At 41.5% G+C, this 26,973-nt stretch overlaps 1 protein-coding gene across 6 annotated transcripts in view; it reads left to right on the forward strand.

Moving 5' to 3' along the window:
• JADE2 (jade family PHD finger 2) overlaps positions 1-26,973 on the forward strand; it is a 196,641-nt gene that overhangs the window by 105,569 nt on the left and 64,099 nt on the right. For all 6 annotated transcript variants that reach the window (XM_032211899.1, XM_032211903.1, XM_032211902.1 and 3 more), the window contains one exon: positions 13,126-13,295. In XM_032211899.1, coding sequence (XP_032067790.1) covers positions 13,126-13,295 — 170 coding nt within the window. The remainder of the gene's footprint in view (positions 1-13,125; positions 13,296-26,973) is intronic.

Here is a 26,973-nt window from a genome sequence, read left to right on the forward strand (position 1 = left end):
CTTTGAATCCAGACTGTTGAATTTCTAAACCCTTTTAAGTATTCTAATGCATAAAGATTCCCCAGCAATTCTTTATTCTCCTTTTTCTTACGCTTAAATATTGTAATACATTACTGACCAATTTATTCAAATCGTAAGTATGAATGGTTCTTCTAAAACTCTATTGTGCACTTTCAAGATTTTAGTATCTAGTGCTTAAATTAGGGGATAAAAAATCCTTCAGATCTTTCACACAGGTACTGTATAAATATCTACTGTTACAATTTATATTAAAGAAATTTTATTTCATTAATGATATTTTATTTGGTATTCCTATGGTTCCTCTAAATTTGACCAGTGACCCATTTTCTATTTTTTCCTTCCAAAAGTAAATGTTTCTCATTTTATTGAACTTCTACATTTATCACAGAAGTACCTTTTAAATTAATTTGTTTAACATTAATAATTATAAATTTTCATATTTTATTTTTCTTTATTTCTCTTCCTCCACCCCATATGTTCATATGTACTCTAACCCAGTGGTCCCCAACCTTTTTATCGCCGCGGACCAGTCAGCCTTTGATAATTTTACCGTGGCCCGCTGAGCGCGCGCAGGGGTGGGGGGGCGTTGTTCCCTCTCTTCCCTGGAGCCTTTGCGCACGGCCCAGGAGCTTTTGCGCACGGCCCAGGAGCCTTTGCGCTGCAGCGAACATCAGAAGCCCAAAGCAGCATATATAAGTCTAATAAATAAATATTGTGCCATTTTTTCCTGCAACAACAGTGAGATTGGTTCATCTGAGAGCAAATGACCAAAATTACCCAGTGGACTTTTAGGTAAGGGACACCATTGACGGGGGGGGGGGGGGTTGATTTAAAAAAATTGTTTCACTTAACAAATGTGGCAAGAAAAATTGTAAAATGGGGCAAAACTCAATCAATTTCTCACTTAACAACATACATTTTGGGCTCAATTGTGGTCGTGCATTGAGGACTACCTGCACTTACCTTCAGTGTTACTTCATTCTACTGTAGCATTAAATTTCATATAGAACAAGCTTGTTCTTTCAGAATTGTGGAATTGTTATATAACTGTCTACCTTTAGAAAAGTTTCTCTTGAGTTAAACTCAGCTCCTATAATTTTATTGATGTGTCGTAATTTTCTTAGCAGTAGTATGAAAATTGTCATTGTTGCTTTTGGACAATTTTTAATATTTTACTATTAAATATACAGTACTGAGATTCCCAGGTGGGTTCCCCTCCAATTATTAGCCAGGTTCAACCCTGCTCATCTTTTTGAGAGCAGGCAAAAACAGCCAGGTTACATCCCTACAAATTGAAAGCTCTCTCTCTCTATCTCTCCCCTCCCTTCCTCTCTCTCTGTCACTCTGTGTGTATGTGTGTGTGTGTGTCTATCTCTCACTCACTCACTTAATCACACACTGTGTGTGTCTGTCTCTCCCTCCCTCTTTATCACTCTATCCCTCTCCCCTCCCTTCCTCTCTCTGTCACTCTGTGTGTATATGTATGTGTGTGTGTCTATCTGTTTCTCACTCACTCACTCACTCACTCACTCACTCTGTGTGTGCATCTCCCTCTGTGTCTCTGTCTGTCTGTTTTTCTGTCTGTCTCTCCCTCCTTCCCAACCTGCAGATGGGCTCCGGACCAGTGGAGCCTCTTCCTTCTTTTTAACCAGGTGATCTTTATTAAGGCATAAAAATGAACCTTAATTAGAGGCTCAACAAAAGAAGCTGGAAAGAGATAATGAGATAATGGAGCCAAGAAGCTGAAACCTGGAACTGGAGAAAAACCTTTTCTATCCCCTTACCAGCCCATTCGGGAAGACGATCCCTCCCCCCGTGGATGGGTTCTAGACCAGCGGAGCCTCCCTGGACATCACAGCAGCAGCAGCCCCAAGTGTGCCGATCTCGGCGTTTTTCACATCGGGGCGTGCTGCAAGAGGGAGTGAGTGAAGACCTTTTCTAGCCGGCGCAAAGGATTTCCCCCAACTTGCTTTGCTGAGCAGGGGATTCAGTAGAAAGGAAAGCAACTTCAGAGCTACGGCTGGCGTTGGGCCGGCAAAGGCTTCCCACTGACCTCCCCCCCACCTCCGAGTTCCTGACAGATCGAATTATTTCAGCAACAGCTTCCCCCACCATGGCGCCCAGCCTCCCCCTCGTACGTCACCTCCGCTCCGTTCTCCAGCAAGCCTCATGGGTTTTTTTGCCTTTAGGAATAAGAATGTTTAAAAGGCTTTTTTTTTTTTTTATTTGAAAAAAAGATGATGCAGGTTCTGAAAGAGTGAATCTCCGTCGCACTGCTATGCTTTTTCTTCCTCCAAATAATGGTCACTGCTTATTGTAGCGAGTCAGCCTCCTAACTTCAGTCCAGGCTCTGCAACTACCTTCTCTCCCCACCCCCCCAAACCCACAGAAACAGGAGGGAATCGGTCATTATCATTAGCACTCTCTCCCACGCCTGGCCTCCCCTTCGGAGGTAAGGGGCGGGGAAGAGCAGATCTCCCAGGGACACAAATATTCCCCAAGTGCCACCACCCGCTTCTCGTAGCTCCCCCCACAAAAAACAGGAGAGGAGTGAAATAATGCTACGCTTTGGAAACGCGGATCTCCAATGCCAGGGCCATGCCAGGAGCTTCGGGGGTTCCCTCCAGGCCACCTGCACAGCCAGCAGCCGCATCCACAGGCTCCTTGGAGAAAGGCAGGCCATGGGAAAGGGGAGCAAGTGCGCTCCCTGGCTCCCCGCTCCAATCTCGCCCGCCCAGTTCCCAGACCCTCTCTTTGGAAAGAGTTCTCCAGCAGCCTCTGGCGAGGTGTTTTCCCCGCCCCACTCGGGCGCAAAGCAAATAAAGCAAATAAAATATAAAATGCTGGTTTACCTTTCTCTGCTGCTTCTCTCCCTGGCTGGAGCCAAGAGGAGATCCCTGTCCTAGTCTTCCTGCTGCCCTCGTGGCATGGGCAAAACAGACGGTACTTTGTCCCTTCTGTCTCCCCGTTGCTCAGAAAAGCAACTCCGGGAATGTCCTTTGGTGGCGGCCCCCGGCCGCTGCAGCAATCATGGCCCCCGGCCGCTGCGCGGCCCGGTGCCAGATACTCCACGGCCTGGCACCGGTCCGCGGACCGGGGGTTGGGGACCACTGCTCTAACCCATGCAACATATGTAAGGTTGTTGTTGCTTTTTACTGTATAACCACTAAATTTTCTTTCTTTATTACACTTTGCTAAGAGTTTTTAATGAACATGTAGAAATGCTTCTTCCTCCAAGAAATCAAGGGAACTAGTTGTAAATAATTTATTTTGGTGCCAATTGCATTATTTAATAATAGATGGGCAAAAGTGCTACCAAACTTAATTTATAAATGTAACGAAGTCATATCTGAATTCAAAAGAGGAAACTTTGTTAAAATGGTAAAATATGAAAGTCAAGGGTATTATTAGAGGTTACTTCTTAGTTATTCACAAACTTTTTTTAAATATCTGAAATATAATAAGGTTTCACCAAATCCAAGAGCACGTCACTATTGTTAAGGTTCTAAGGCACCAGCTTAATTAACAGTTATTTTCCTACAAAATAGAATCTGTTCTAAATAATAAGAAAAAGTAAAAGCTCACTAAAAAGAAATATAGGAGAACGGTAAGTCTATAGCAAAGAACTATAGGCTGCATATAATCACTCAACACTCTTTTGGTACCCTTTTAATGGATAGAAGAGGGGCACAATGACTCAATGGGTAAAAACGTTGAGCTTGTCAGCTGGAAAGCTGACAGCCCAAGTTTGAGACCAAGCAACCATGCAACACGGTAAGTTCCCAATTCTTGCCTTGGCTCCTGCCCACCTAGCAGTTTGAAAGCAAATGTGAGTAGATAAACAGGTACCATTTGATGGGAAAGTAACAGCGTTCCGTGTGTCTCGGCATATAGTCATACTGGCCATCTGATCATAGAAGTGTTTTTGGATGACACTGCCTCCCTTGGCTAAGAAATGGAGTCAAACACAACTGGACAGGAGAAACTTTACCTTTAGTGAATGGAAGTGTTTGGTTCAGATTTGCAATATTTACTCATTTGATCCTTAAAATTGGCCAAAACATCTCAAAATAGGAAGAAATAATTCCATTTCACCCTTGGGCTCTCTAATAATGTAATAAGTCATTAACTATGTGTTTTCCAATTCCCAGGGAAGAGATAATGCAATTTCCACATTGAAAAAAATTGTTCTTGTATGTAGTATTCCACATAGCAATGGTTGCTAATAATAATATTAAGAGTGATTATTTGAAATGTAGTTAGTTTAAGTAAATCAGAAGCAAGTAACCATTTAAAGGAAAGATTAATCAATTGGTTGAGTAAAAAAAAGGTAGCAAAAGTGATGTTACTGAACAGTAATTTAATAGTATTCTAAACCACATAACAAAGGAACCTGGATAAACTTGTAGTCATGAGGTAGAATTCTTTTAGTACAACAGGATTTAGAACTAGAAGCAAATTGAAAATGTTCACAAAGCAGAAGTAATAATAATCCACCTCAAACTTTTATAATAGGCACAAACACTAGTAGCAAAGCAGCTAAGCTTGTGTTTAAAAGCAATTTATTCAGGCCAGTTTAGGTGCACTTAGAATAATGTATACAATTGTAATTGCCCCAGGTCAATAGGATATTGTAGCACTTGGGAGGAATCTGAGATGCACAACCAAACCAATGATTTATTTATGTACTTACTTGCTTATTTATTTAAAGGTATTTAACAGTATGTTTTTAGAGTTCAGCTTTCTCAAAGTATCTTCCACCAGTTTATTAGAATGCATGTTTAAAACATTATATGAATAACACTTAGTATAATTATAGTTCATATTTCTATTAAACAGGATTTAGTAAGAATGGTAAAATCAAGTAATTAGAACCAATCATAGTACTGGTTAGAAAGTGACCCCAAAGAATTTTCATTTAAAGCTACTTGTAATTAAATAAACTTGATACTCCATGGGGTCATTTTACATATTTATTAATTTAATTTAATTAATTTAATTTATATGTCAAATTTAGAGCCTGCCAACTTCACATAGGAACTATATTTCAGTGGAACATAGTTTTATAAATGAAACCACAGCCCATGTTGTCTCCTCATACCAATGCAGAGGTAAAACTTGTAAGCAAAGGTTAATACATTTAGGGATTTCAGTGGAAAATTAGCTTACAGGGAACGTGTTGATAGAGGTTTATATTCTTATTCTTAGTATGGAGATAATGATTAATTCCCCCCACCCCATAATATTGAAAATAGGATTCAGCCAATAAAATATGATAGGCGAAATCTCACTTCCCAATTGATAGAAGATTCAGAACAGTTAAATGAAAATGCTATTCAGCTCAGTTGGTTTACTGCTCCTTCTCCAGACGGTCCCATATATGTTTGACTGAAACTCCCTAAATATAAAAACTGGTAATTCTGTAGGTTGCAGTTCCAGCACACCTGAAGGTCATCATATTTGAGAAGGTGCATGTACATTCAGTATCTTAAGATGTAGTGATGTAATTTCAGAAGCTGGCATGAACAAATGAGCAAAATGTATACAATATGCTGAAGATCCACTGATGATTATTAGTCCTTGTACCTATGTGAAATGACTACTTCAGGCATGGAATGTGTATGAAACCTAGATAAGCTGGCAAAAAGTAGAAAGTCATAAAGCAGGACTGTGAAACTTGTGGCAGGTTGTATCACGTGGTGGCCAGGCCCACACCCAGTTTAGTGAAGGGGGGGAAAGTCCTGATACGTCATGTGACGCCGTGAGTTTGACACCCCTGTCTTAGAAGGTTATATTCATTTTGAGTATCTCCAAACAATTGGGACACTTACTTTTTAAAAACTGCATGTTGAACAATAGGGATCCTTAGATTATCTAGTCGGGCTTCTCCTTTCAGTCTATGGCAACTATGATAAGATTCATATCCCTTCTTGGTGACAAAATTGTCCACTGTTTGTTCTTTCGAAAATGTTGGAATAAAGTAAATTGAGTGATCACAAAAATCTCAGACTTCAAAAGTTTTTCCTGAACGACATATCATTGTTCATTTTTGTCAGCATCAGTGCATATTGGCACTTGTATTACAGAGTGATATTTCAAGGGGGAAATGTGGTTCTTTGCAAATACCATGGCAAGCTTCACCTCTTGAATGAGCCAGGAACTGTCAGAACTGGCATCAGAGTTTGTTTCTCAGATGAAACTTTTCCTCTGGGGATATATTGCTATGTGTGACGCTGTTTATTTTATTTAAAAGTTTTGACTAGATGCCCATCTTATATCAAACTCCTGGTGGTTTCCAATCAACAATATCAATCATAAAACAATATAGTACATAAATCTATTAAAAACATAAACATCTAAAAAATCTGGTACCAAAGTTAAATTTCCAATATTGCTTGCTTCCCAGACTTTAAAGTTTATTTGCTAAATGGGATAGCTGGGAGGGAAGCGATCTTCTTGGCTTTTTGGACAAATACCACCTCCCCCCGCAGCTCTCCCTGGCCAGTTTGCAATCCAGCAAACTGGCATGTGTTTAACTCGCACTGAGATCATGAGAGTTTAATTTGGAATAAATACTGAGTCTGATTTAATCTAATTATTTTCAAAACTTGAAATGTTGAAATATGAATTTTAAGAATTTATTGTATAAGCTGGTGGAAAATAGATTCCTTAGAACAAATGTGAGCATTTTTTTATTATTATATTATAATAAACCATGTAGTAAGTAGGCAGGAGGGAACATTTTCCTCTTCTTTTATGTAGCCTGAATTCTGTTGTAGCAAATACTGGGACTAACTCTCCCAGAGCCAAACTTCAGCACTTCATTTGTATATACAGGGTGTACCAGAAGTCAGTGGCCATAAGCCATTCACTTTAAATTTTATTAATATGTTTTTTTCCCAGAGTAAACATTACTGTAGCTAGGATTGTTCCGAAGTCATACATCCAACAAGCATTTCTTCCATTTCTGTTAAGGAAGAAATGGCAAACAACTTAAATATTTAATGTAATATCTATATCTATATCTATATCTATATCTATATCTATATCTATATCTATATCTATATCTATATCTATATCTATATCTATCTATCTATCTATCTATCTATCTATCTATCTATCTATCTATCTATCTATCTATCTAATTGTCTGTGGGACCTGAGTTTGTCTATGGAGCCTGACTTAAGGTATATTCTATATAAGGGTGCAAGGTGGGTTTTTGGGTTTTGTTGTTGTTGTTGTTAAATAAGAACAGGTTTTGGCTTCCTTTCTTTACTATTAAAATCTTCCCATTGAGTATTGGGAAGGAAGGGCTTTTCTGCATCAAATCTTGCAGTATGGAGTACACATATATGTTTAGTATTCCGTATCCACTTTCAAAATTACTTTGCCACTATCTTTCTTTCCCATTAAAATTAAAAATATGGTGCTGGCTGACAAATCCATATTCTATGACTCAGTTCATTTTGGGTTGAACTGATTTGAGGTGAAGAGGAGGAAGATGTTAGGGAGAAAAAATCCCCATAAATAATGGGCATTGGGGTATTAGCTATCTGTTGGATTGATTGATTCATAGGTGGTATTCTATCAGTTCGGACCGGTTTGCCCAAACCCATGGCTCTGACCTCAAGCCGAGAATGAATCGGTTCTCTGTTTCTGTGAAAGTGGGTCCACCCGCCTGTCCCTGCGTTATACAAACCTTTATTTCTGCTTCTGAAGCCCAGCTGATAAGTAGTGGCATTTAATTGTTTTTCTTGCTACTTGTTTTCAATGTGGAAGTTCAATTTTCTCCTAACTGCAAACTGGTAGTGAAGCCAATAGAATCCCACCACTGGATTGATTGATAATCCTTGAGTGGGAAGGGAAAGGAAGCTTGGAAACCCATCAGAAACTGCTCTGAAACCATCCTGCATTGAATCTGTAAGGAGAGATCCCCACCTTGCTTTTCTCACTGAGGCATAGTGAAGTTCAGCCATGAGGCTGCACAAATTACATTGACATACTTTTCTGCCAAGTCAAGGACATGGTAATGAGGTTGCGAGGAAGTGTTCATAATTCATGAAGGAGGCAGCGGATGCGCTAAAATGTTTTATGTACTGAAAGTAAAACATTTTTTTTAAAAACCCTAGTTTGAAAACATTGGCAGTGATTTCTATGAAATGTCATCCTATTCTGCTGGAAAAACTATACACATACATGTGTTTTTCCTAGTTTTTATGAATCTTGCTCAAAATCCAGGTGTCACACCAGATTTGACTACTGGAGCAATATGTACTAGATTGGCTATTTCTGTAACTTCAGATATATCTCTGGATTGGAGGGATAATTGCAATAATCTGCATATAACAGTAACTTCCTGGAAAAATAATATTGAGCTTTATCATCTTTTTCAGAAACGGAGAAGGCTTTGAAAATATATTTTTAAAAGAATATGTATCAGGATGTTATGTTTTGTTTTTAAGAACTTTTACAGTTTAGGTAGAGGAAGCAGCATTCTGTGGTTTATCATCTGCTTCTGCAAGCCTTCAATGCAAATTATTTTCATAGTTACAATAATTTAGCCTTCTGTATTTCAGCTGAGGCTAAAGCAGCTTGTATTCATTTATCATTCATATCATATATATATACACATCCAAAATGTTCTTTTTTCCTCCTCTTCCAAAGTGAGGGTTTGTTTATACATAAGATTATCTGAGTGATATCTTTATAAGCTCCAGGGGAAAGAAAGTCTCTAGTGTCTAATATTATGAGAAGATTGATGTAGGCAGATTTTGTCACATTTGTTTGACTTCTGAATCAAAAACGGAGGAGGTACTACCAGCAAATCATGTTTGCAAGGCTGAAAAGAAATAGAAGACTCGCATTTAATGGGGGTAGAATTGAGAGGATGATGACTTTTAACTACTAATGGTGTCAGCAGAAAGTATTTATATTTCAAAGAATCTGTGGTGTTGTGATATATACATTCTCTGAACAGGTGGCATGAAGATTGCAAAATAAAAGTAGAAACCTATTAGCAAAATCTACCTGACCTGAGTGTAGTAATACGTGCCTTTAGTATCAAGGCAGAGATAAGGCATAAGGAAGCATGTGAAAGTAAAGAGACAAGAGTACATGGTATAAGAAGTTTCTCAATTTGTCATTATGCCATTGTGATCCTTCTAGTGCCACTGAACATCAACTTGTAAGAGTAGAATCATGGAAAAAGGAAAAATAAAAATAAAATAGTCTGTTGCTTTAACGCTATAGCACCCTTCCCCTTCTACCCCAACTAGAGGGCTATCAATACAGACTATGATAAAAGAATTGTAGAGGAACTAGATATCTTAGCTAAAAAAATAGATGTATTTCCTAAGATCCTTGCACTTAAACTAGATTTGATAGTGTTTCTCCTTTAAATAAATAAATGCTATAGACAATAGGAAAGCTAGTTCAGATAAAAGAAAAGCAAGGTAAGAAGGGTTTGAGAATTATAGAGTTTAAAAAAATAAGGCACAGTGTGAAGGAAGTGCCTGGGGGGGAATTATTATCTCACTTTATCACACTAAGATATAAAGATTGCTAACACTGGTGAAGGGTAAGCCCATTAAAGAACATAAACCAGAACAAATGAAGCTGTCTTTGAGTACCAGCTCCTGGGAAAAAAAACAACAGGGGCAGAATTACAGCAATGCCCTCATGCGTTGTTTGTTGTTGACTTCACAGAAGCATCTGTGTCTGATCACTGCTTGACAAGAATGCTGGATTAGATGGTTCCTTTGCTAATACAGTAAAGATGTTCTTAAAGAGAGCAAAGCAAAATCAAGGGTTTTTGAAATATTATTTCAAGACTCATTTGGGCAGCCACTCAGAAATGATGACTCAAGCCAATAAAAATTGAGTATTTTATATAACAATAATACTGTGGCATGAAGCTTCCTGTTCAAATGTAAGGAAAGTCCCTTACGTCCCAGAGGAAAAAAGTGTGATTGTACAGGGCGGGGCATAACCTTTTCCTAGGGGGTCACAGCAACACTTGTAATAACAACACAAATAATTCATACACCATTCGAAAGCCCATCAAAAACTGAGTTTATTGACACGATTTAATAGTCAGTATGACCACCATTAGCCCTTCGAACAGCATTCAAACGAGGTGGATAAGAACACAACAAATCTTCAAACAGTTCCGTTCGATTTTCCAGATTTTTCAACACAGTTTCCAAATTCATTCTCAAAGTTTCAACCGAATATCGATTTTGACCTTGCTCCTGAATCATCAGAGCTTCCACTTCATCCTTAATTATGGCCCCAATGTTCTCTGCCGGATTGAGATCTGGCGAATTTCCCGGCCAGACGTCATTGCCCCAAAATTCGACATTGTTTTCCTTTAACAATTGCTGAGTCGCATTTGCACGCATGCAAGGAGCTTTGTCATGAAGAAAGACAGCCTCACCAACCACCAAGACATTGTCTGGATCACTGAGAAATGGAATGACATTCTCCAATAAAATTTTCTCACGGAAATAACTGCCATCCCAGGATTCCCCTTTATCCTTCAAAACCCAATGCAGTTTCTTGGCTGTGAAAATGACGAAAATCCCGATGCAAGTCGGATTGCGAACGATTTGTCGATATCGTTCATGTTTGGCGATGTCGTCGACGTCTTTAGCCCAAATTCGATCGTTCTGGAAATTCGGTTTTCGAATGGCATAAACGAAGAATTCGTCAGATGGCGCCAAATGAAGAAAATCTTCCTCGGTCCATTCAGACAACCAATCGCACAACCAAAGCCGATCTTGAACGTGTGTTTGAGTTTTCAATGGTTTGCAAATGACGTGGAATGGCTTCAAACCTTCTCGTTCTCGATATCGGCCGATTGTCCTTTGATCAACTCGTTTTCCACGAATTTGAAGGATTTCTTGGGCCACTTTTCGGTTTCCTTTTCGTTGTTTGCGACTGCCAGTTGCAATGATGGCTTTGCTTTCTTGGGACAGTTGCAGAGGACGCCCTTCTCCAAATTTTGTGAAACATTCTTGGGCTGTTTTGTTCCAATTATCAGTAACCCAATCCGGATGACGTTTCAATTTGTTTGCAATCCATTTTCGATTGATAAACGTCGCTCCAGCATCGCGAGCCTCTCGAAAGGCAATGCATTTTATTCTGTCAATGATCCTTTGTTCTTCCGAATCGAATTTTCCAGCCATTCTTAAAGCAAATTTAACATTTAATAGCTCATTCAATTCAGTTTTTTATGGGCTTTAAAATGAGGTGTCGCGGAAGTTGTAAACTGCTGTCGATCTTGCTGTGACCCCCTAGGAAAAGGTTATGCCCCGCCCTGTATTTTGGAGGTGGGAGGGGGACAGATCTTTAGATTTTGAGTTGTTCTGTCTCGAGCAACCGGGGAGGATTTTGCTTTCATGTCTGCACAATTGTTTTGTGTATCTTATCCCTCTTCTAGCCCTCAGGACAATGGCGAGGATAAGATTTGAGGGCCACAGGGAAGAAGATAATGCAGTGATATCATCATACACTTTAAATTTGCAGTAGTTTTTGTACAGCCAAAACCTTTAAAGATGCTGTCTAAAACCAGTTTATTTGTTGCTGAATGTCAGTGGCTAATCTAACAGTGTTCCTGAGAGTTTTATAATCCTTGGGTTTGCAAAATAATTTATATGTTATGGTAGTTTCAGAATCCATAATCACACCCTTGTTTAAAGGGCCGTGGTTTAAAGAGCCATGGTGGTCCAGTGGTTAGCATGCAGTATTGCAGGCTAATTCTGCCAACTGCCAGCAATTTGATTCTCACTGGCTCAAGGTTGACTCGGCCTTCCATCCTTTCAAGGTTGGTAAAATGAGGATTGTTGGGGGCAATATGTTGACTCTGTAAACCGCTTAGAGAGGGCTGTACAGCACTGTGAAGTGGTATATAAGTCTTAAGTGCTATTGCTGTTAACCTGCCTCTATGGAGTTCTGCTGAACTAACCTTATGATTAAACAGTCTTCCTAAAAAAAAGGGGGGGCAAGCTATTGGGGTATAATTACAAGTATCAGATGACAATTCATTAGTTTTATTCCTTTTAACAATCTAACTCTTATAGGGGAACCAACAGGATTTTCTGGCTTTAAAAGCTTATAGGCTACTCCATAATTTGAGATTATCTTGCAATTATTTCAGGTTAAATGCTGGCTGTACTTTTTGATACAATAAAAAAAATATTTGGTATGAAGTTACAGTGATGTATAATCAGATTAAGTTGAATGAAGGAATCTTTTTGTTATCTGTTCTTTGAATAATAGCTGCTGAGCATCAGGCAAGTTTTGTTCTGAGTGACTAAAAAAGCCAGAGGTCATCTAATTTGCACATAATACCTGTGTTTATTGTAATAAGTGAGGTCTTGTTTGAGATTATCTACCTATTGAATCACTTAAACAGAGACCATTTTTGTAATAGGGTCATCGGTGAAATAAGTGCAAATTCAAATGACTCTTCTTGTCAATCAGACAAAAAGGGTCATTTAAAGTTTTTCTTAACATACCTGAATATTAAACTATTTAATAGTTAGGATATTATACCTTTTATTCTGCTGATGTTAGGTCTTTCAGAAGACATTTCCTGCTTGCACAAAAAAGTCACTGATAGTAGTTTCAAGGTAGAGTCTTAATTTTATGTGGTAATACTTGATAGTTTTCCAGAGATGCAGAGAGTCAATAATAAACACCATTTTTATATTGAGTGTAATTTGGGTTTTGCAATGTGATGTGCTAAATACTTTCTTCATTGTAGTATATAAGGGTTGTACTATGGGAGGAATAACTTTGAAAACACTTGTAAAAGGTCTTTTTATCATCTTCCTCAGTCTGATATTCTTGCATGTATTTTGAATCTCACCCCAGGATTTATTATATGCCTAATTTTCTCCACTCTGAAATGGCTGCTTTACATATTTGATAATGGAAACTGAATGTTTACTTTATTTAATGGTTTGGTGTTTTTTTTGCTAAACATGCATATTTATAATTTGTATGTGTATTGATAATTTCAATATACATCATACATGTTTCTAGCAGACTTATTTCATTTCTAAACCTGTCCTTTACAACAAAGTTTGTTTCCTTCCATAGGATAATACCTCTGCTAGACCATTCTTCATCACAGACCTTTCCAAGGAACTTGTCCAGCTCTGAAAGTTCAGATGCTTCCAGAACATATTCCCAGAGAGTATGTCGCTATGATCTGGATGAAATTGATGCTTGCTGGTTGGAACTTTTCAACATGGAGCTTAAAGAAATGGGTAGGTGTTCGTAAACGAGTGTGTGTGTGTGTTTTAATTTCTGATTTTAGCTCTGTTTTTATCTAAGCCAAACTCTTTATCGCTTTTTTTTTTGTTTAATGCGACATAACTAAGTTTTTATATATAGGAGAAACTTTAATGAACTGGAAGTTGGGCAGCATACAAGTTTAATTCACTATCATCATCCAAGAAATAAGATGAGGGTATATCTGAGGGGATGAAGGATGAATAGATAGAAGTCAGAGTGATAGTGGTTTACTGGGCACTCTACTTAGGCAGTTTTCTTTTTCACAAAATGGTTGACATATTGAAACGTAACCAATAACAAAAGTACCAGTTTATTGGCATGCAACCTTCTATAGCCTTTGCCCTTTGTGACAGAATACCGAACAGACCCTGGGAATGCAGAGAAGCGACTGTGACTGTTAAAAGAAGAAGCAGGGCAGTTCCAGAAATGATTTCTTAGTTGGGGAGGGCATGAAGGACATGAGAGACACATAATAAAGCCTCAGAATAACTATGCGTTAGTCACATTAGGTATAAACTGAGCTGAAAAAATGACTTTCACTGGCAGTCAAGGTTTTTTACATTACCGTACTAGCAATAAAGATTATTGGCTAGAAATCAAAATGATTCTTGTTCCCTGAGTTTGCCGGCCATGCAGGATTCCCTATTTATTATCCAAGCTTATTGGGATTGGGTTTCTTTCTGAAAGGGTGGACACTGAGCTTCTGCCATTCCTAGTTTTCATTTTTTAAAGAATGGGACAGGGCGAGGGAGTCCCACTGTTAACTAGCTTTCCACAGCACAAATATCAATTATGTTACCCATCTGCAACCATCTACAGTTTAGAATTTAGAATTTTAGAATTTATTTGTTATTTATAGGCCGCCCTTTTCCCTGAGGGGACTCAGGGCGGCTTACAATTCATGGGAAGGGGGGTGCAAGATAAAACATAAGACAGTGCGTAAATAAAAAATAAAACAATAAAACACAACTTTCATTCAGCATTCGGGTGGGGCGGATTAGAATCTTATCCCCAGGCCTGACGGGATAGCCAGTTCTTAAGAGCTGTGCGGAAGGTCTGGACGGTGGTGAGGGTGCGAATCTACACAGGGAGATCGTTCCAAAGGGTCGGAGCTGCTACTGAGAAGGCTCTCCTCCGCGTAGTCGCCAGTCGGCACTGACTGGCGGATGGAACTCGGAGGAGGCCTAATCTGTGCGATCTGATCGGTCGAAGGGAGGTAATCGGCAGGAGGCGGTCTCTCAAGTACTCAGATCCACTACCATGGAGAGATTTATGGATGGTAAGTAGCACCTTGAAGCGCACCCGGAGATCAACAGGTAGCCAGCGCAGCTCGCGGAGGATAGGTGTTATGTGGGCGAACCGCGGTGCGCCCACAATCACTCGCGCGGCCGCATTCTGGACTAGCTGAAGTCGCCGGATGCTCTTCAAGGGCAGCCCCATGTAGAGCACATTGCAGTATTCCAGCCTAGAGATCACAAGGGCTCGAGTGACTGTTGTGAGGGCCTCCCGGTTCAGGTAGGGCCGCAACTGGCGCACCAGGTGAACCTGGGCAAACGCCCCCCTGGTCACAGCCGACAAATGATGGTCAAGAGTCAGCTGTGGGTCCAGGAGGACTCCCAAGTTGCGAACCCTATCTGAGGGGTGTAAAATTTGACCCCCCCAGCCTGAGCGATGGAACACTGGCCAAATTATTGGGAGGGAAACACAACAGCCACTCGGTCTTGTCCGGGTTGAGTACCAGTTTGTTAGCTCTCATCCAGTTCTTAACGGCCTCAAGACCCCGGTTCATCACGTCCACCGCTTCATTGAGTTGGCACGGGGCGGACAGATACAACTGAGTGTCGTCCGCGTATTGGTGGTATTTTATCCCGTGCCTCCGAATGATCTCGCCCAGCGGTTTCATGTATATGTTAAATAGTAGGGGGGATAAGACCGAACCCTGCAGCACCCCATATGTTAGGGGCCTCGGGGACGATCTCTGCCCCCCTACCAACACCGACTGCGACCTGTCCGAGAGGTAGGAGGAGAACCACTGCAAAACAGTGCCTCCCACCCCCACCAGTCGTCGCAGAAAGATACCACGGTCGATGGTATCGAAAGCCGCAGAGAGGTCGAGGAGAACCAGGATGGACGCATAGCCTCCATCCCTGGCTCTCCAGAGATCATCGGTCAATGCGACCAAAGCGGTTTCTGTGCTGTAACCAGGTCTGAAGCCGGACTGGAAGGGGTCAAGGTAACTAGCTTCCTCCAAGGACCGTTGGACCTGGAAGGCCACCACCTTCTCAACAACCTTCCCAACAAAGGGGAGGTTGGAGACTGCACGATAATTGTTGAAAACGGCTGGATCCAAGGATGGTTTCTTCAGGAGGGGTCTCACCACCGCCGCTTTAAGTGCGGCGGGGAAGTGCCCCTCCCGAAGGGAGGCGGTAACGACCGCCTGGATCCAGCCTCGTGTCACCTCACTGCTGTTGGCAACCAGCCAGGAGGGACACGGGTCCAGAATACAGGTGGAGGCACTCACAGCTCGTATGGCCTTGTCCACATCCCCAGAGGCAACATCCTGAAACTCAACCCAGAGATGGTCTGCCAAGTTATCCCCCTGTGTCTCGGCTGGATCTGCAAAGGTGGAGTCCAAGTCCGACCGAAACCGAGCAACTTTGTCCGCTAAGAACTGGACATAATCCTCAGCCTTACCCTGCAGGGGGTCCCCCGTATCCCTCCTATTTAGTTGCAGCCATGAAGAGAGTACAAAGCAGAGTATCTGAGAAGAGGTGAGGGGAAAGTGCTGGATTTAAACAAGTGGGTATCAGAAGGGCTGCTCTCTCACGTGGACCATACTAAGTGGCTCCATTCTGATATGCACTCAAGCTTCTTATCTAATCATGCCTTGGTAGATCTCTGCCAAGTTTAAATAAGAGAACCTGAGAAAGGGCATTTTGGGAAAGGTAGACAGTTCTGGAGGGGCAGTACTTTTTACTAAGAAAGTGTAAAAAATAAGTCATGTGGGACAGAGAGACTGGCATAAAGAGTGGTGTCTTTGGACATACTGACATCATTAGAAATACTGCTGTTAAGTTTTATTTTTCACATTTTACCATTATGTGGTGAAATTAAACTGTGTTGCATTGTATTTAAGTTTTGTATAACTGCCCTCTAAATAACTCTGGGTAATTCACAACAATAAAGCTATAAAAGCCATAAAAGCATTAAAACAAAAAACTAATAATCCTGCCCCTCCATCAGCCTTCCAGGTGTCCCAACAACTCTCCATAGTGTCTGGGTAAAGAGCCAGGTTTTAGTGGCCTTCCTGAAAGGTGAGAGTTTGGGGGTCCTGCCGGGTTATTGTGGGAAGAGTGTCTTCCATAAGGTAGGCCACTGAAAAAGCAGACTTCCCAGGTCTGCGAGATGACAGTATTGTGTGGAAGTGAACTGAGGCATGCTCATCCTATCCATTCTAGTGAAGCAGGTAGATACCCTCAGGAAATAAGTGGTCTCACATTTCTCACATTGTGTTATTATGTTATAAATATCATGTAGTATTCATGTCTACCTGGGATTTTTTCCAGGAAACAGTATAAACAAGGCAAGAGGTTGAACTAAATTGAACAAACGTAGATGTAGAATAGAATAGTAAAAAAGGACTGTTAAAAAATAGAATAATATCCACTGGGTTGCAGGGAATATTAAAAGTATCCAATAGGGTCAAGTTAAGGTAAGGAAATTCCAGCCCAGGTAGGATTGTAAGGGCTAGGCAGATGTGGTTGAGTCAAGAAGGTGGAAGCTATAGGGGGAAGAGAAATACTGTGACTTTAACTGTAAACTTAAACTTATATCTCTGCATTTTTTATTTTTTTTATTTTGTTGCTTGAGAAGCATAACATTGAATAGAATTATGTTCTTTCTGGTTTTGGGCAAGACTACAGTAGCAAGGTCAGCACAATCCCAAAAATACAAATTTCCGTATATGTTACCAAGGCAACATCACAGGTCAGAGCACAGTTTTTATTATTATTATTATTATTCGATAGACATTTCAGTGCCATGCAAATTGGAAATCTGATTCTGCCTTCAGAAACCCCCTTTTTTTTTGTTTCCTTTTAGCCTCTTTTTCCACTGAGAAAGAAAAGTTGTTGAGTTCACCTCTGAGCTGTTCTTGTCTGTATTTGCGCATACATCTCTGAAGTGGAACGGTGCTCTGGCTGCCAATTCTTGCAAAGCTGCCTCGGCCATTTACCAAATATATCAAACAAAATCTGCAGGGAATCATACCACATCACCGTTTCAGAGCTGTTTCTCATTTTCATCGCTCAGCCTTGAAGAAGCCCTAACATCCTTACTAAGCCAATCCCACAGTCATACTCCTTAGGAAAAGTGGCTTGAGGAAGTTGCCATTATGCACACATCGCACTAGGTCGTATAAAGTATGATAAAACCTGTTTGTGTATAATATATTTTTACTTCCTGCACTTTGATTGTATGCATATTTAGAACTATGTAAATTCTACTGAAGACAGTAAGGATTGCTTTCAAGAACATTCATATATACAGGTAGTTCTTGACTTGGAACAGCAATTTGGATTGGAATTTCTCTCACTAAGTGATGCAATTGTTGGGTGAAACATCATGTGACCACACCACTTAGTGACAACAGTTCCAATAGCCCCAGTTGCAGACATTAGGCCAGGAGCTCATACTTCCCTTGCTCTATCCCATTTATCTTCACTTCAACTCCTCCAGTCCGCCTATCCCATCCCCATCTCTGCCTTTAGTAGTAAGAGCCAAGGTGGCGCAGTGGTTAAAATGCAGCACTGCAGGCTGACTGCTAGATCAGCAGTTCAGCGGTTCAAATCTCACCGGCTCAGGGTTGACTCAGCCTTCCATCCTTCCGAGGTGGGTAAAATGAGGACCCGGATTGTTGTTGGGGGCAATATGCTGACTCTCTAAACCGCTTAGAGAGGGCTGAAAGCCCTATGAAGCGGTATATAAAAAATCTGCTATTGCTATTGCTTTTTTGTCCTTATTAATAATATGTTTGTTTAAATCTCAGAAATCCAGAGGAAACACTTTGTCATGTACATATGTTGACAATTAGCAACTCTGTGTAGAGGAAAAAGTCAGTATAAAGAATTGCCAGTTGAACATTTAATTTGTTTGAAGGTTTTGTTGGTAGGTGCTGAATGCAAAAATGTTTCCCAAGTAATCTGGATCAAGTATTGAATTTTACTTGCATATAGTCAGTGTAAGCTTTTCTCCAAAGTTGGTGGAGATAGCATCCAGGAATGGGTTAACTCCATCCAGCATCCAAACTTGTAGACTGAGTCTACAAACTCTGATGTCACACCTCCTGTGCTAACTCCTCCCAGCTTTTAAACTCAGTCTGTCCTTGGACTGGACACGCATTTGCTCTCTCCTCCAACTTTATTAGCTAGATAGGTTATTTCTTCAATTCTCCCTCTCCATCTGCCACTGCCCCTATCTTAACATCTTGAGGGGCAGGTGAATTTCTGACATTGATCGGGGCTTTTCCTCATGGCGTGAGACACAGCAGCCTCTTTGCTGTAAAGAAAAGCAGCACTCCGGAGTATTTTCTCTAGGGGGCCTTTTCGGGCACTTTGCCAGCAGTGCCAAAATTCGGAAGCAAGCCCAAGGGTGGAAACCCTGTGGCCTCTGCCTCTAATCGCCCCATCGCCTCCTTAACTCGTGTGGCAAGGCTTTGATCGGCAGAGGCTTTCCCCGGCATCTCTCCGACAAGGTGCCCTTCATTGGTGGCCATTTTGTTTTGGCGGGAATTCACGGTGGTGGCCATTTTGATTCGGCAGACCTCACGAACAATTAGTAACTAGGCCACAACAGCAGTGTTAACCTTGCAGGTGGCTGCCTGCTCATTTGCCTCCCTAATTGAGCCCAGCATGGCATCGACTACAGGGGATTTGTCTCCAGACTCTGCCCGGCCTTCTCCTCCACCTGACAATCCCGTAGCCTGTCCGTCAGGGCTCCGTCCCTTCAGAAAGAGGGTGGCTGATAAAGCTAGATCCCAGGGGCACCCAGCTAAGGCCTTCAAAGCCATAAAGAAAGTGGAAGGCCAACACCAGAAGCCATTGGAGAAGGAATTTGATAAGGCCCAAGGACAGGTGCCAAGAAAGCCATGGATCAGACACAGGATAGGGTGAGCCCCCACCCATTCCAGGCCATTCCTGTCCCCATTTACAGCCCTCAGTTTGCTGAATTATCTCCAGAAAGAGAGGACGACCTGTCTCCTCTGGCCTCCCTCCCACCCAGCTGGAGGAGGGTGCAGGTTTCTTTGATCTCCCTCTCAGCACAGATAGATCTCTGGGCAGCAGGAGTCCCACCCCGGACTTAGCTCCGGCTTCCTCCATCCCTGGGTATCAAGGTTTTCAGGCTTCTCTGGCCAACTCCCCCAATATGGCTGCTATTATATCCGAGGCCATTTGGGATTAAGGCCAGGGATTGCGGCTGGCCTGCAGCACAGATCCTCCCCAGGATCATCTAAAGGGTCAGGGATTCAGGTCCATGGAAGAGTTGGGACCATACTGGACCCTCTGCCCCATCAGGGTCAGTTTCTCAACCTTCACTATTCAGAGAGGAGGAGGAGGTTCCCAGAGTGTCAGATCTCTCAGAAGATGAAGGTTTGGCCTCAGACCTGCCCACCTTTGTGCGTTTGTTCAAGCCGGGTCCCTTCGCTCCCTTCTATTCAAGGCCAAGAAGGTAGCCAGGATAGGACTTCTACAACCAGCTCAGGAGGCTTCTGTGGATCCCTTCCCACAGACTGTTCATAAATGTAGTCCAGATGGAGTCCTGGGTCTGGTCCTCTTCCCAATTCCCAGGATAAGTGTCTCTATAATGTTGACCTGAGTTAGCTAAGGTATTAGGTTCCATCTATCAATCCCCTGGGGCAGTCCTTTCCTCCCCTAATGCAGACCCTCGTGCTCCAGAGGAAACCCTCTGCCCAGAGGACAAGTGTTTTGAACAAACATTTGTCAAAGGCCATAAGGCCTCTGCCTGGGCGGTCTGGGCTTTCACTTAAGCGTCCTTCTTTAGCAGTGCGGCATTGTTCTGATTAAAGCAGTTGCAGGCCAGAATTCCTTCCAGCGATTCCAAATCCCACCAGGACATCAATAAATTGAAGGTCGCCATAGAGTATTCAGCGGACGCATCTCTGAATGTTGCACACTTTGCTTCCAAATCTATCACCTTGTCTATCACAACCAGGTGTCTCCTCTGGCTCAAGCAGTGGCAGATGGATGCCAGGGCTAAGTGGAGACTGGCATCTTCTCCCTTCTCTGGGGATTGCCCCTTTGGGACTCCTTTGGAGCCACTCTTGATGGAATCCAAAGACAAGCATAAGGTCCTCCTGTCCCTCTTCTGGAGGTTGGAATGGCGTTCACCCTTTTGAGGATCGGACGGGGATTCTCCACACACACCCCATCCCCAACGTCAGGCTCCATTTCGACAGGGTCACCAGCAGCAGGAGAGGACAGGCAGGAACTACCAATGTTTTCCTCCTAGAAAATCCTTCAGAGGGGGGTCCAACTGCCCTTTCAGATGGCAGAAGTGACTGTCTGGAGACAGCCCTTTGGTGGCCGCCTGGCAGCCTTTGCAGATTGATGAGAGGATATAATCACAGATTCCTAGGTGAGGAAAACAATCAGATCAGGTCTCTCTCTGGAATTCCTCTCTACTCCCCCCCCCCGAGGTATTTTGTCACGTGTCCCGGGACAAACACAAAGGACACCTGGTGGAGCAGGTGATCCACCATCTGCTTCAAATCACAGCAATCCAATCGGTCCCACAAGACCAGGTAGGGCCAGGGCCACCCTTACTCCTGCCTGTTCATTGTGCCAGTGAATGGGACTGGAGAGCGATTCTCAACCTAAAATTACTGAACTGTTATATAGTTTATCGGAGGTTCAAAATGCACTCCCTGCAGTCCATTCTGGAAAGGATCCAAAAGGACAGCCTTCTCACCTCGGTGGACCTCACGGAGGCATATCTCAGCATGCCCATTCTCCCCACCCACGGGCAATTTCTCTGCTTCTTTTATGCAGGAAAACTTTTCCAATACAAGGCCCTTCCCTTTGGCCTGTCATTGGCCCCTTGAGTTTTTACCAAACTTCTATCAATGGTAGCAGCCCATCTCTGCTGCAGGCCCATGCGGATTCAATGCTATCTGGATGACATTTTACTCCAATCCAGATCAGTCAGGTAGGCAGAACAGGACCGCCAGATTACCATCCAGGTCCTTCGCGACCAGGGCTTTTCCATCAACCTAGACAAAAGTTCTCTCATACCCACCACTCACCTGTTACACCTAGGAGCTCAACAGAGATACAATGCAGGCAGGGTCTTCCTTTCCCCAGAGTGACAATCCAGCTTTCAGGAACTGGCTGCCAGGTGCAACGGCATCAATACGTTCAACTGCTCTAACTCTCACATCTACTGGGGAAGATGGTCTTCTATTTTTCGATCGTCCCCTGGGCTCACCTCCAGAGCTGATGTCTCCAGTGGTTTTTTCTCCCACATCACAAGGCCAACATCAGCTGCTCGCCCGTTCAGGTCTGTGTTCCACCGGAGGTAACAAGATCCCTGGGGTATTGGTTGTCCCCAACTCTAGCCAGGAGATCCCTGTTCCAAGAACTGGAACTCCTAACAGTTATGACAGATGCCAGCCTGATAGGATTGGGGGGGGGGGCGCACCTGCAATCACAGATGGCACAGGGCCAGTGGTCACCATCAGATCTCACACACAGGAAAACAAGCCTCACTCTGTTCCAAAGCATCTCCATCATCTGTCGGTCGTTGGATCAGGGCATGCATTACCAAAGCTTACACCACGCACTTGTTGGTTCCTCCTCAATATATTATGAGCCACTTGACTAGGAGTGCTGCCATCACAGCCACCTGGGCCACGCAGGCCTCTATAGAGGAGATATGTAGGGTGGCCAGATGGACATCTCCATCCCCATTTAGCTGCCATTATAGACTTGATAAGTATGCTTCAGCGGAAGATGTCTTTGGCAGGAGGGTATTACAGTACCGGAAACTCAGCCTGGACATTGACCCTCCCATAAGGACAGGACAGGCTTTGGTATATCCCATTCCTGGATGCTATCTCCACCAACTTTGGAGAATGGGTATTGGTTCTTACCTGAGACGCCCATTCTCTGGGTGGTGGATATAGCATACAGCCCCACCCTTTCCTTTGGTCCGGACCGAAATTAGATAGTGTACTGGAGGAGATATTGTTTAGTTTGTTCACTTGCACGTCATTCTACAGACCACCTTCTTCGAAAGCTGGGAGGAGCTAGCACAGGAGGTGTGACATCACAGTTTGTAGACTCAGTCCGATTGGATGCTGGACGGAGTTAACCCATTTCTGGATGCTATCTCCACTTCCCTGAGAATGGGCGTCTCAGGTAACAACCAACACCCATTTTGCTATAATCAAAGGCTGGGCTATAAATCTTCATTTGTATTTGAAATTTGGATTTCTTCTAATCTTCATGTAATCCAATTTGTGTGTCATTATAAATAGTATTTTTGGAATGGCTTGAAAAGAAAAGCTTTCGTTGTTTGACAGTGCTGTCTGTTACATATCATATATTAGAAGTTACCTATAGTCTGAAAGAGTCACCAATATATTTGGTGCTGATGGAAGGCAAGTATTGACAATGGGTATGTTGTAATATGAGGGGAACCTGCATATAGACTATTTTAAGTTACTGTTAAGTTTAAATGTTCATCTAGTTGTCTCAGGGAAATAAAGGAGAAAGACAAAAGAATTTCTGAACAAGAAAAGGGGTAGATGGTGACAGAAAAATACATCATTTGCAGATTTCCCAGGTTTAATGGGATCTCACTTTAAGTGTGAAGAAGAAAAAGAATGCACACATCAAAAAGGATATATTATAGTGATAGTCCTTTCCCTACTTATTCCATAATTAAGCCTGTTTTTGTTGTTGTTGTTGTTGTTGTTGTTGTTAATCCTGCTAGTCAAAATTTGGGAAAGTACTGGTTTGGGAAAGACTTACTACAGATCTAATATAAGCTATATTAACCGATTTAGTCCTTCCAAGTTCCGGTCCATTTTAAGACTCAAACTGAGTTTTATTCAACATTTTGCAAGCTCCAGTGGCCAAGACCAAATAAATCACATTATGACTTCATATGTTATGTGAACTAGATCAAAAAGTCTTAGGCTCCAGTCCAAATTCACTGGGACTTACTGACTTACTTTTTTGTAGGAAAAGGATTCTGTAGGATTGCTTTGCTAAGTAGTTATTGGCGATGCCATTAGTCACCAGAGAAGAAATCTGTTTAAAATAGTTCCAGAGGGATGCTCACAAGAAGCCACTGAACATAGATTAATTAATGGTGTCAGTGTGCTGTTGCTTCTTTCCTGTATAATCTAGTTTTGTAGCAAGAAAGTAATAAACATCCAACAAGAAAACTCAAGGGAGGCCAGAGCTTGAAAATACAAATAGTGGTTTGCCCTAGAATCCAGAGTCTCCAAAGGAGGCTCTTTAAAACGGACAACTGACTCAAGAAACTTGAGCTAAATACACATAAAATAAACCACAGTAGTGCTGATGAAGGGAAAACCATTAAGTCCTGTGAGGTTTGTTTGATGGTAATAAAATAACTGGGCCAGAGATTCAGCAAAAGATTTATAGCAGGTATGTTGGCAATTCTAATACAGGGATTTAACAAGCAGGCTGTCCTGATTTTTTTCCTCTTAAAAATCCACTTTTACTTAATAAGGGATTGTATTATACAATACCATGATGCTATATATTAAGGTAGTATCCTTTCATAGTTGATAAATTATGATCCTGTAATTAGAAGGATAAGGGATGTGGTGGCTCAGTAGCTAAGACGAGCTTGTCGATCAGAAAATTCGGCAGTTCAAATCCCTAGCGCTGCATAATGGAAGGAGCTCCTGTTATTTGTTTCAGCTTCTGCCAACCTAGCAGTAGAAAAAATAGGAACCACCTTTGGTGGGAAGATAAGAGAGTTCCATGTGCCTTCAGCATTTAGTCATGCCAGCAACATGACCTCGGAGACATCTTCGGACAGCACTGGCTCTTCGGCTTTAATGAGCACCACCCCTAGAGTCAGGAACAACTAGCACATATGCATGAGGAGAACCTTTACCTAATTAGAAGGATACAGGGAAATGGAGACATTACAAGTTACACGCAGGAGTTAGTCATCAAGTGATGTAAAAAGGCTCTGTGACTATTGGACATTATCTTGAAAGTTCATTGTTTAAGTACATATCAACTTGGCTAAATTTTGGGGTCAGTCTTGGAACAGAATCAAAGGCCTTCACAACTACTATAGTAATATTCAGTTGCCTAGTCCAAACCTTGGAAAACTTGTTATGACATCAGAACAATTAATAACTCAGTAATAACTTGAGGGTAAAGATAGCTAAGTAGCTTTAGATATTTGAGGGTGTGGATTATCTTGTATCTAGAGAACCATTTTCTTAATTTATTATTGCATATGTATGGAATGTAAGTTCTGTACCAACCACTTTTAAAACCATGATTATATAATTCTGATTTTGATATGATAAAAAATTCTTTCTGTAATTTGTATAAATTATACATATTGTACAACTCCACATAATTTATATTGCAGCATAACCTGCATTTACAATGTGGCTATGGAAAGTAATTAGTTATTTTCCTACTCTTGCATTTCTAGGATATTTTTAAAAATAATCAGTGTGACCAGATTTCATCTCATACGTAATTCCAATCATATTCAAAGCCATAATGATCAATAACAACCTCTCCTTACAAATGAAAAGAATGATTTTCAAGGAACTGAATTCTCCACCTAAAACCATGTTGTACAGTTTCTTTGCTGCATTGCAATAGAATCACCACTTTCACCACTGTAACGAGTCCTATTATATTGGCTGATCTTCTTTTAAAATTTGTGGTTGAAATATCCCCAAACTTAGCCGGTTTATTTAGTGTGCTATATCAATAACTGTCACTGGTTCGCTTATACAATATGTTTCAGATGTTTGAGATGTGAGTTCCCTTCTCGAAGTACTATATATTTTGGTACTCACAGTAGAGGCTTCCACACACTCAGTCAGAAAGATACAGAAATGCTACCTGCCTGTATTTGATGCTTTATATTGGAATATGGGCCAAAAGAAAAGGCTGTTATATTGCTGAAGGCAAAATAAGAGACATTTTGGGATAGGCCAGACCAGGCCATTTTTACATTTAGGTATTACTTTTCAAGGAGAAATTAGTATATCTCTAGTTAGTTCCTTGGCTGTGTCTTTTGGTAGGAATGGGATAATGCGTTGGTTTAAATAATAATGCTTATTTTCACAATCTTTAGCCAGCTTTAATTATGGGATATTTATTACTTGGAGAAAAAATTAAACCTTGATTTTTTTTTCATGAGCAGGTGAATTCCTGATCAGCCTGTGTTGTTGGTATAAAATGATTAGAGACATTTTGATTAGCATATTTATCTTAGGTTTTCCTTTATTCAGATGGGAGGAGTGACAGAAAGACATTCCATTTGTAGATTAATTGTCTGAAATGTAGTTTAGGATATCACACACACACAGTGAAACCTATATGTACATGCCCCTTCTAATTAATTTTAGCACATTTTTGGTCCTTAGTTGTATCTGAATATCTATCATTGTTAGTCCATTAGTGATTGTATTTTATGATTTGTATGTATTAACATTGCTAGGTAAGTTATTAAGTGAGTTTTGTCCCATTTATAGCCATTTTTGCCACAATTAAGAGACTCACCACAGTTGCTAAGTGAATTATGTGGTTGTTAAGCAAATCTGGTTACACACACACATCTTAGATGTGTGTGTGAAGGTGATCCCTGCAACACTACAACTGTCATAAATATGAACCAGATGTCAAGCATCTAAATTTTGATCACGTGACCATGGGAATGCTGCAACAATCATAAGTGTGAAAAACAGTCATACATCACTTTTGTCAGTGCCATTGTAACTTCAAATGGCCACTAAACAATGATTGTAAGTCAAAGATTATACCTGTACAGTATACAATTTGCTTTGCAGTCATAACGGCTCAGGTGGCTGAATAATGAACCCGCTGAAGTCTGGTTGGTCTAGGACAGCCCATCTAGAACAAATTGCAGCAATCCAGGAAAAACTGACAAAGTCACAGGTGGTACTACACCACCTGATCCAGAAATAATCCCCAATGGGCACGTAAGGCCCTTTTGGTCTTGGACTTGAGTAGTTGAAAGTTCAGAATAACCTTAAGTTTCCAATAGTTCAGTAAAAGGAATATGATTCTGTTCAGAGCTAAAGGCAGAATATATCTGGATTGCAGCCATTCCATCTTGCTAAGGATTCATCTGAACCTTTACTTTCCTGCCCAGAACCTAATAGTCCTCAGTTACTAGGAAAGGACCTAGATGTGCCTATCCCTGCTGCTTTTGAATGAACCCCTGGCTATTTCTAGAAAGCATGAAATGGAAGAAAGAATGGCATTCATTCACAGCCAGCCAGCTGAGATGACAAATAAGTGCAAACACAGAATCCACATGTTCCCAAAGGAGATATCCTCTCTATCATATACACAGAGAGATATCCATATCCTT

Source organism: Thamnophis elegans, chromosome 2 (assembly GCF_009769535.1).
Source record: "Thamnophis elegans isolate rThaEle1 chromosome 2, rThaEle1.pri, whole genome shotgun sequence".
NCBI lineage: Eukaryota > Metazoa > Chordata > Lepidosauria > Squamata > Colubridae > Thamnophis > Thamnophis elegans.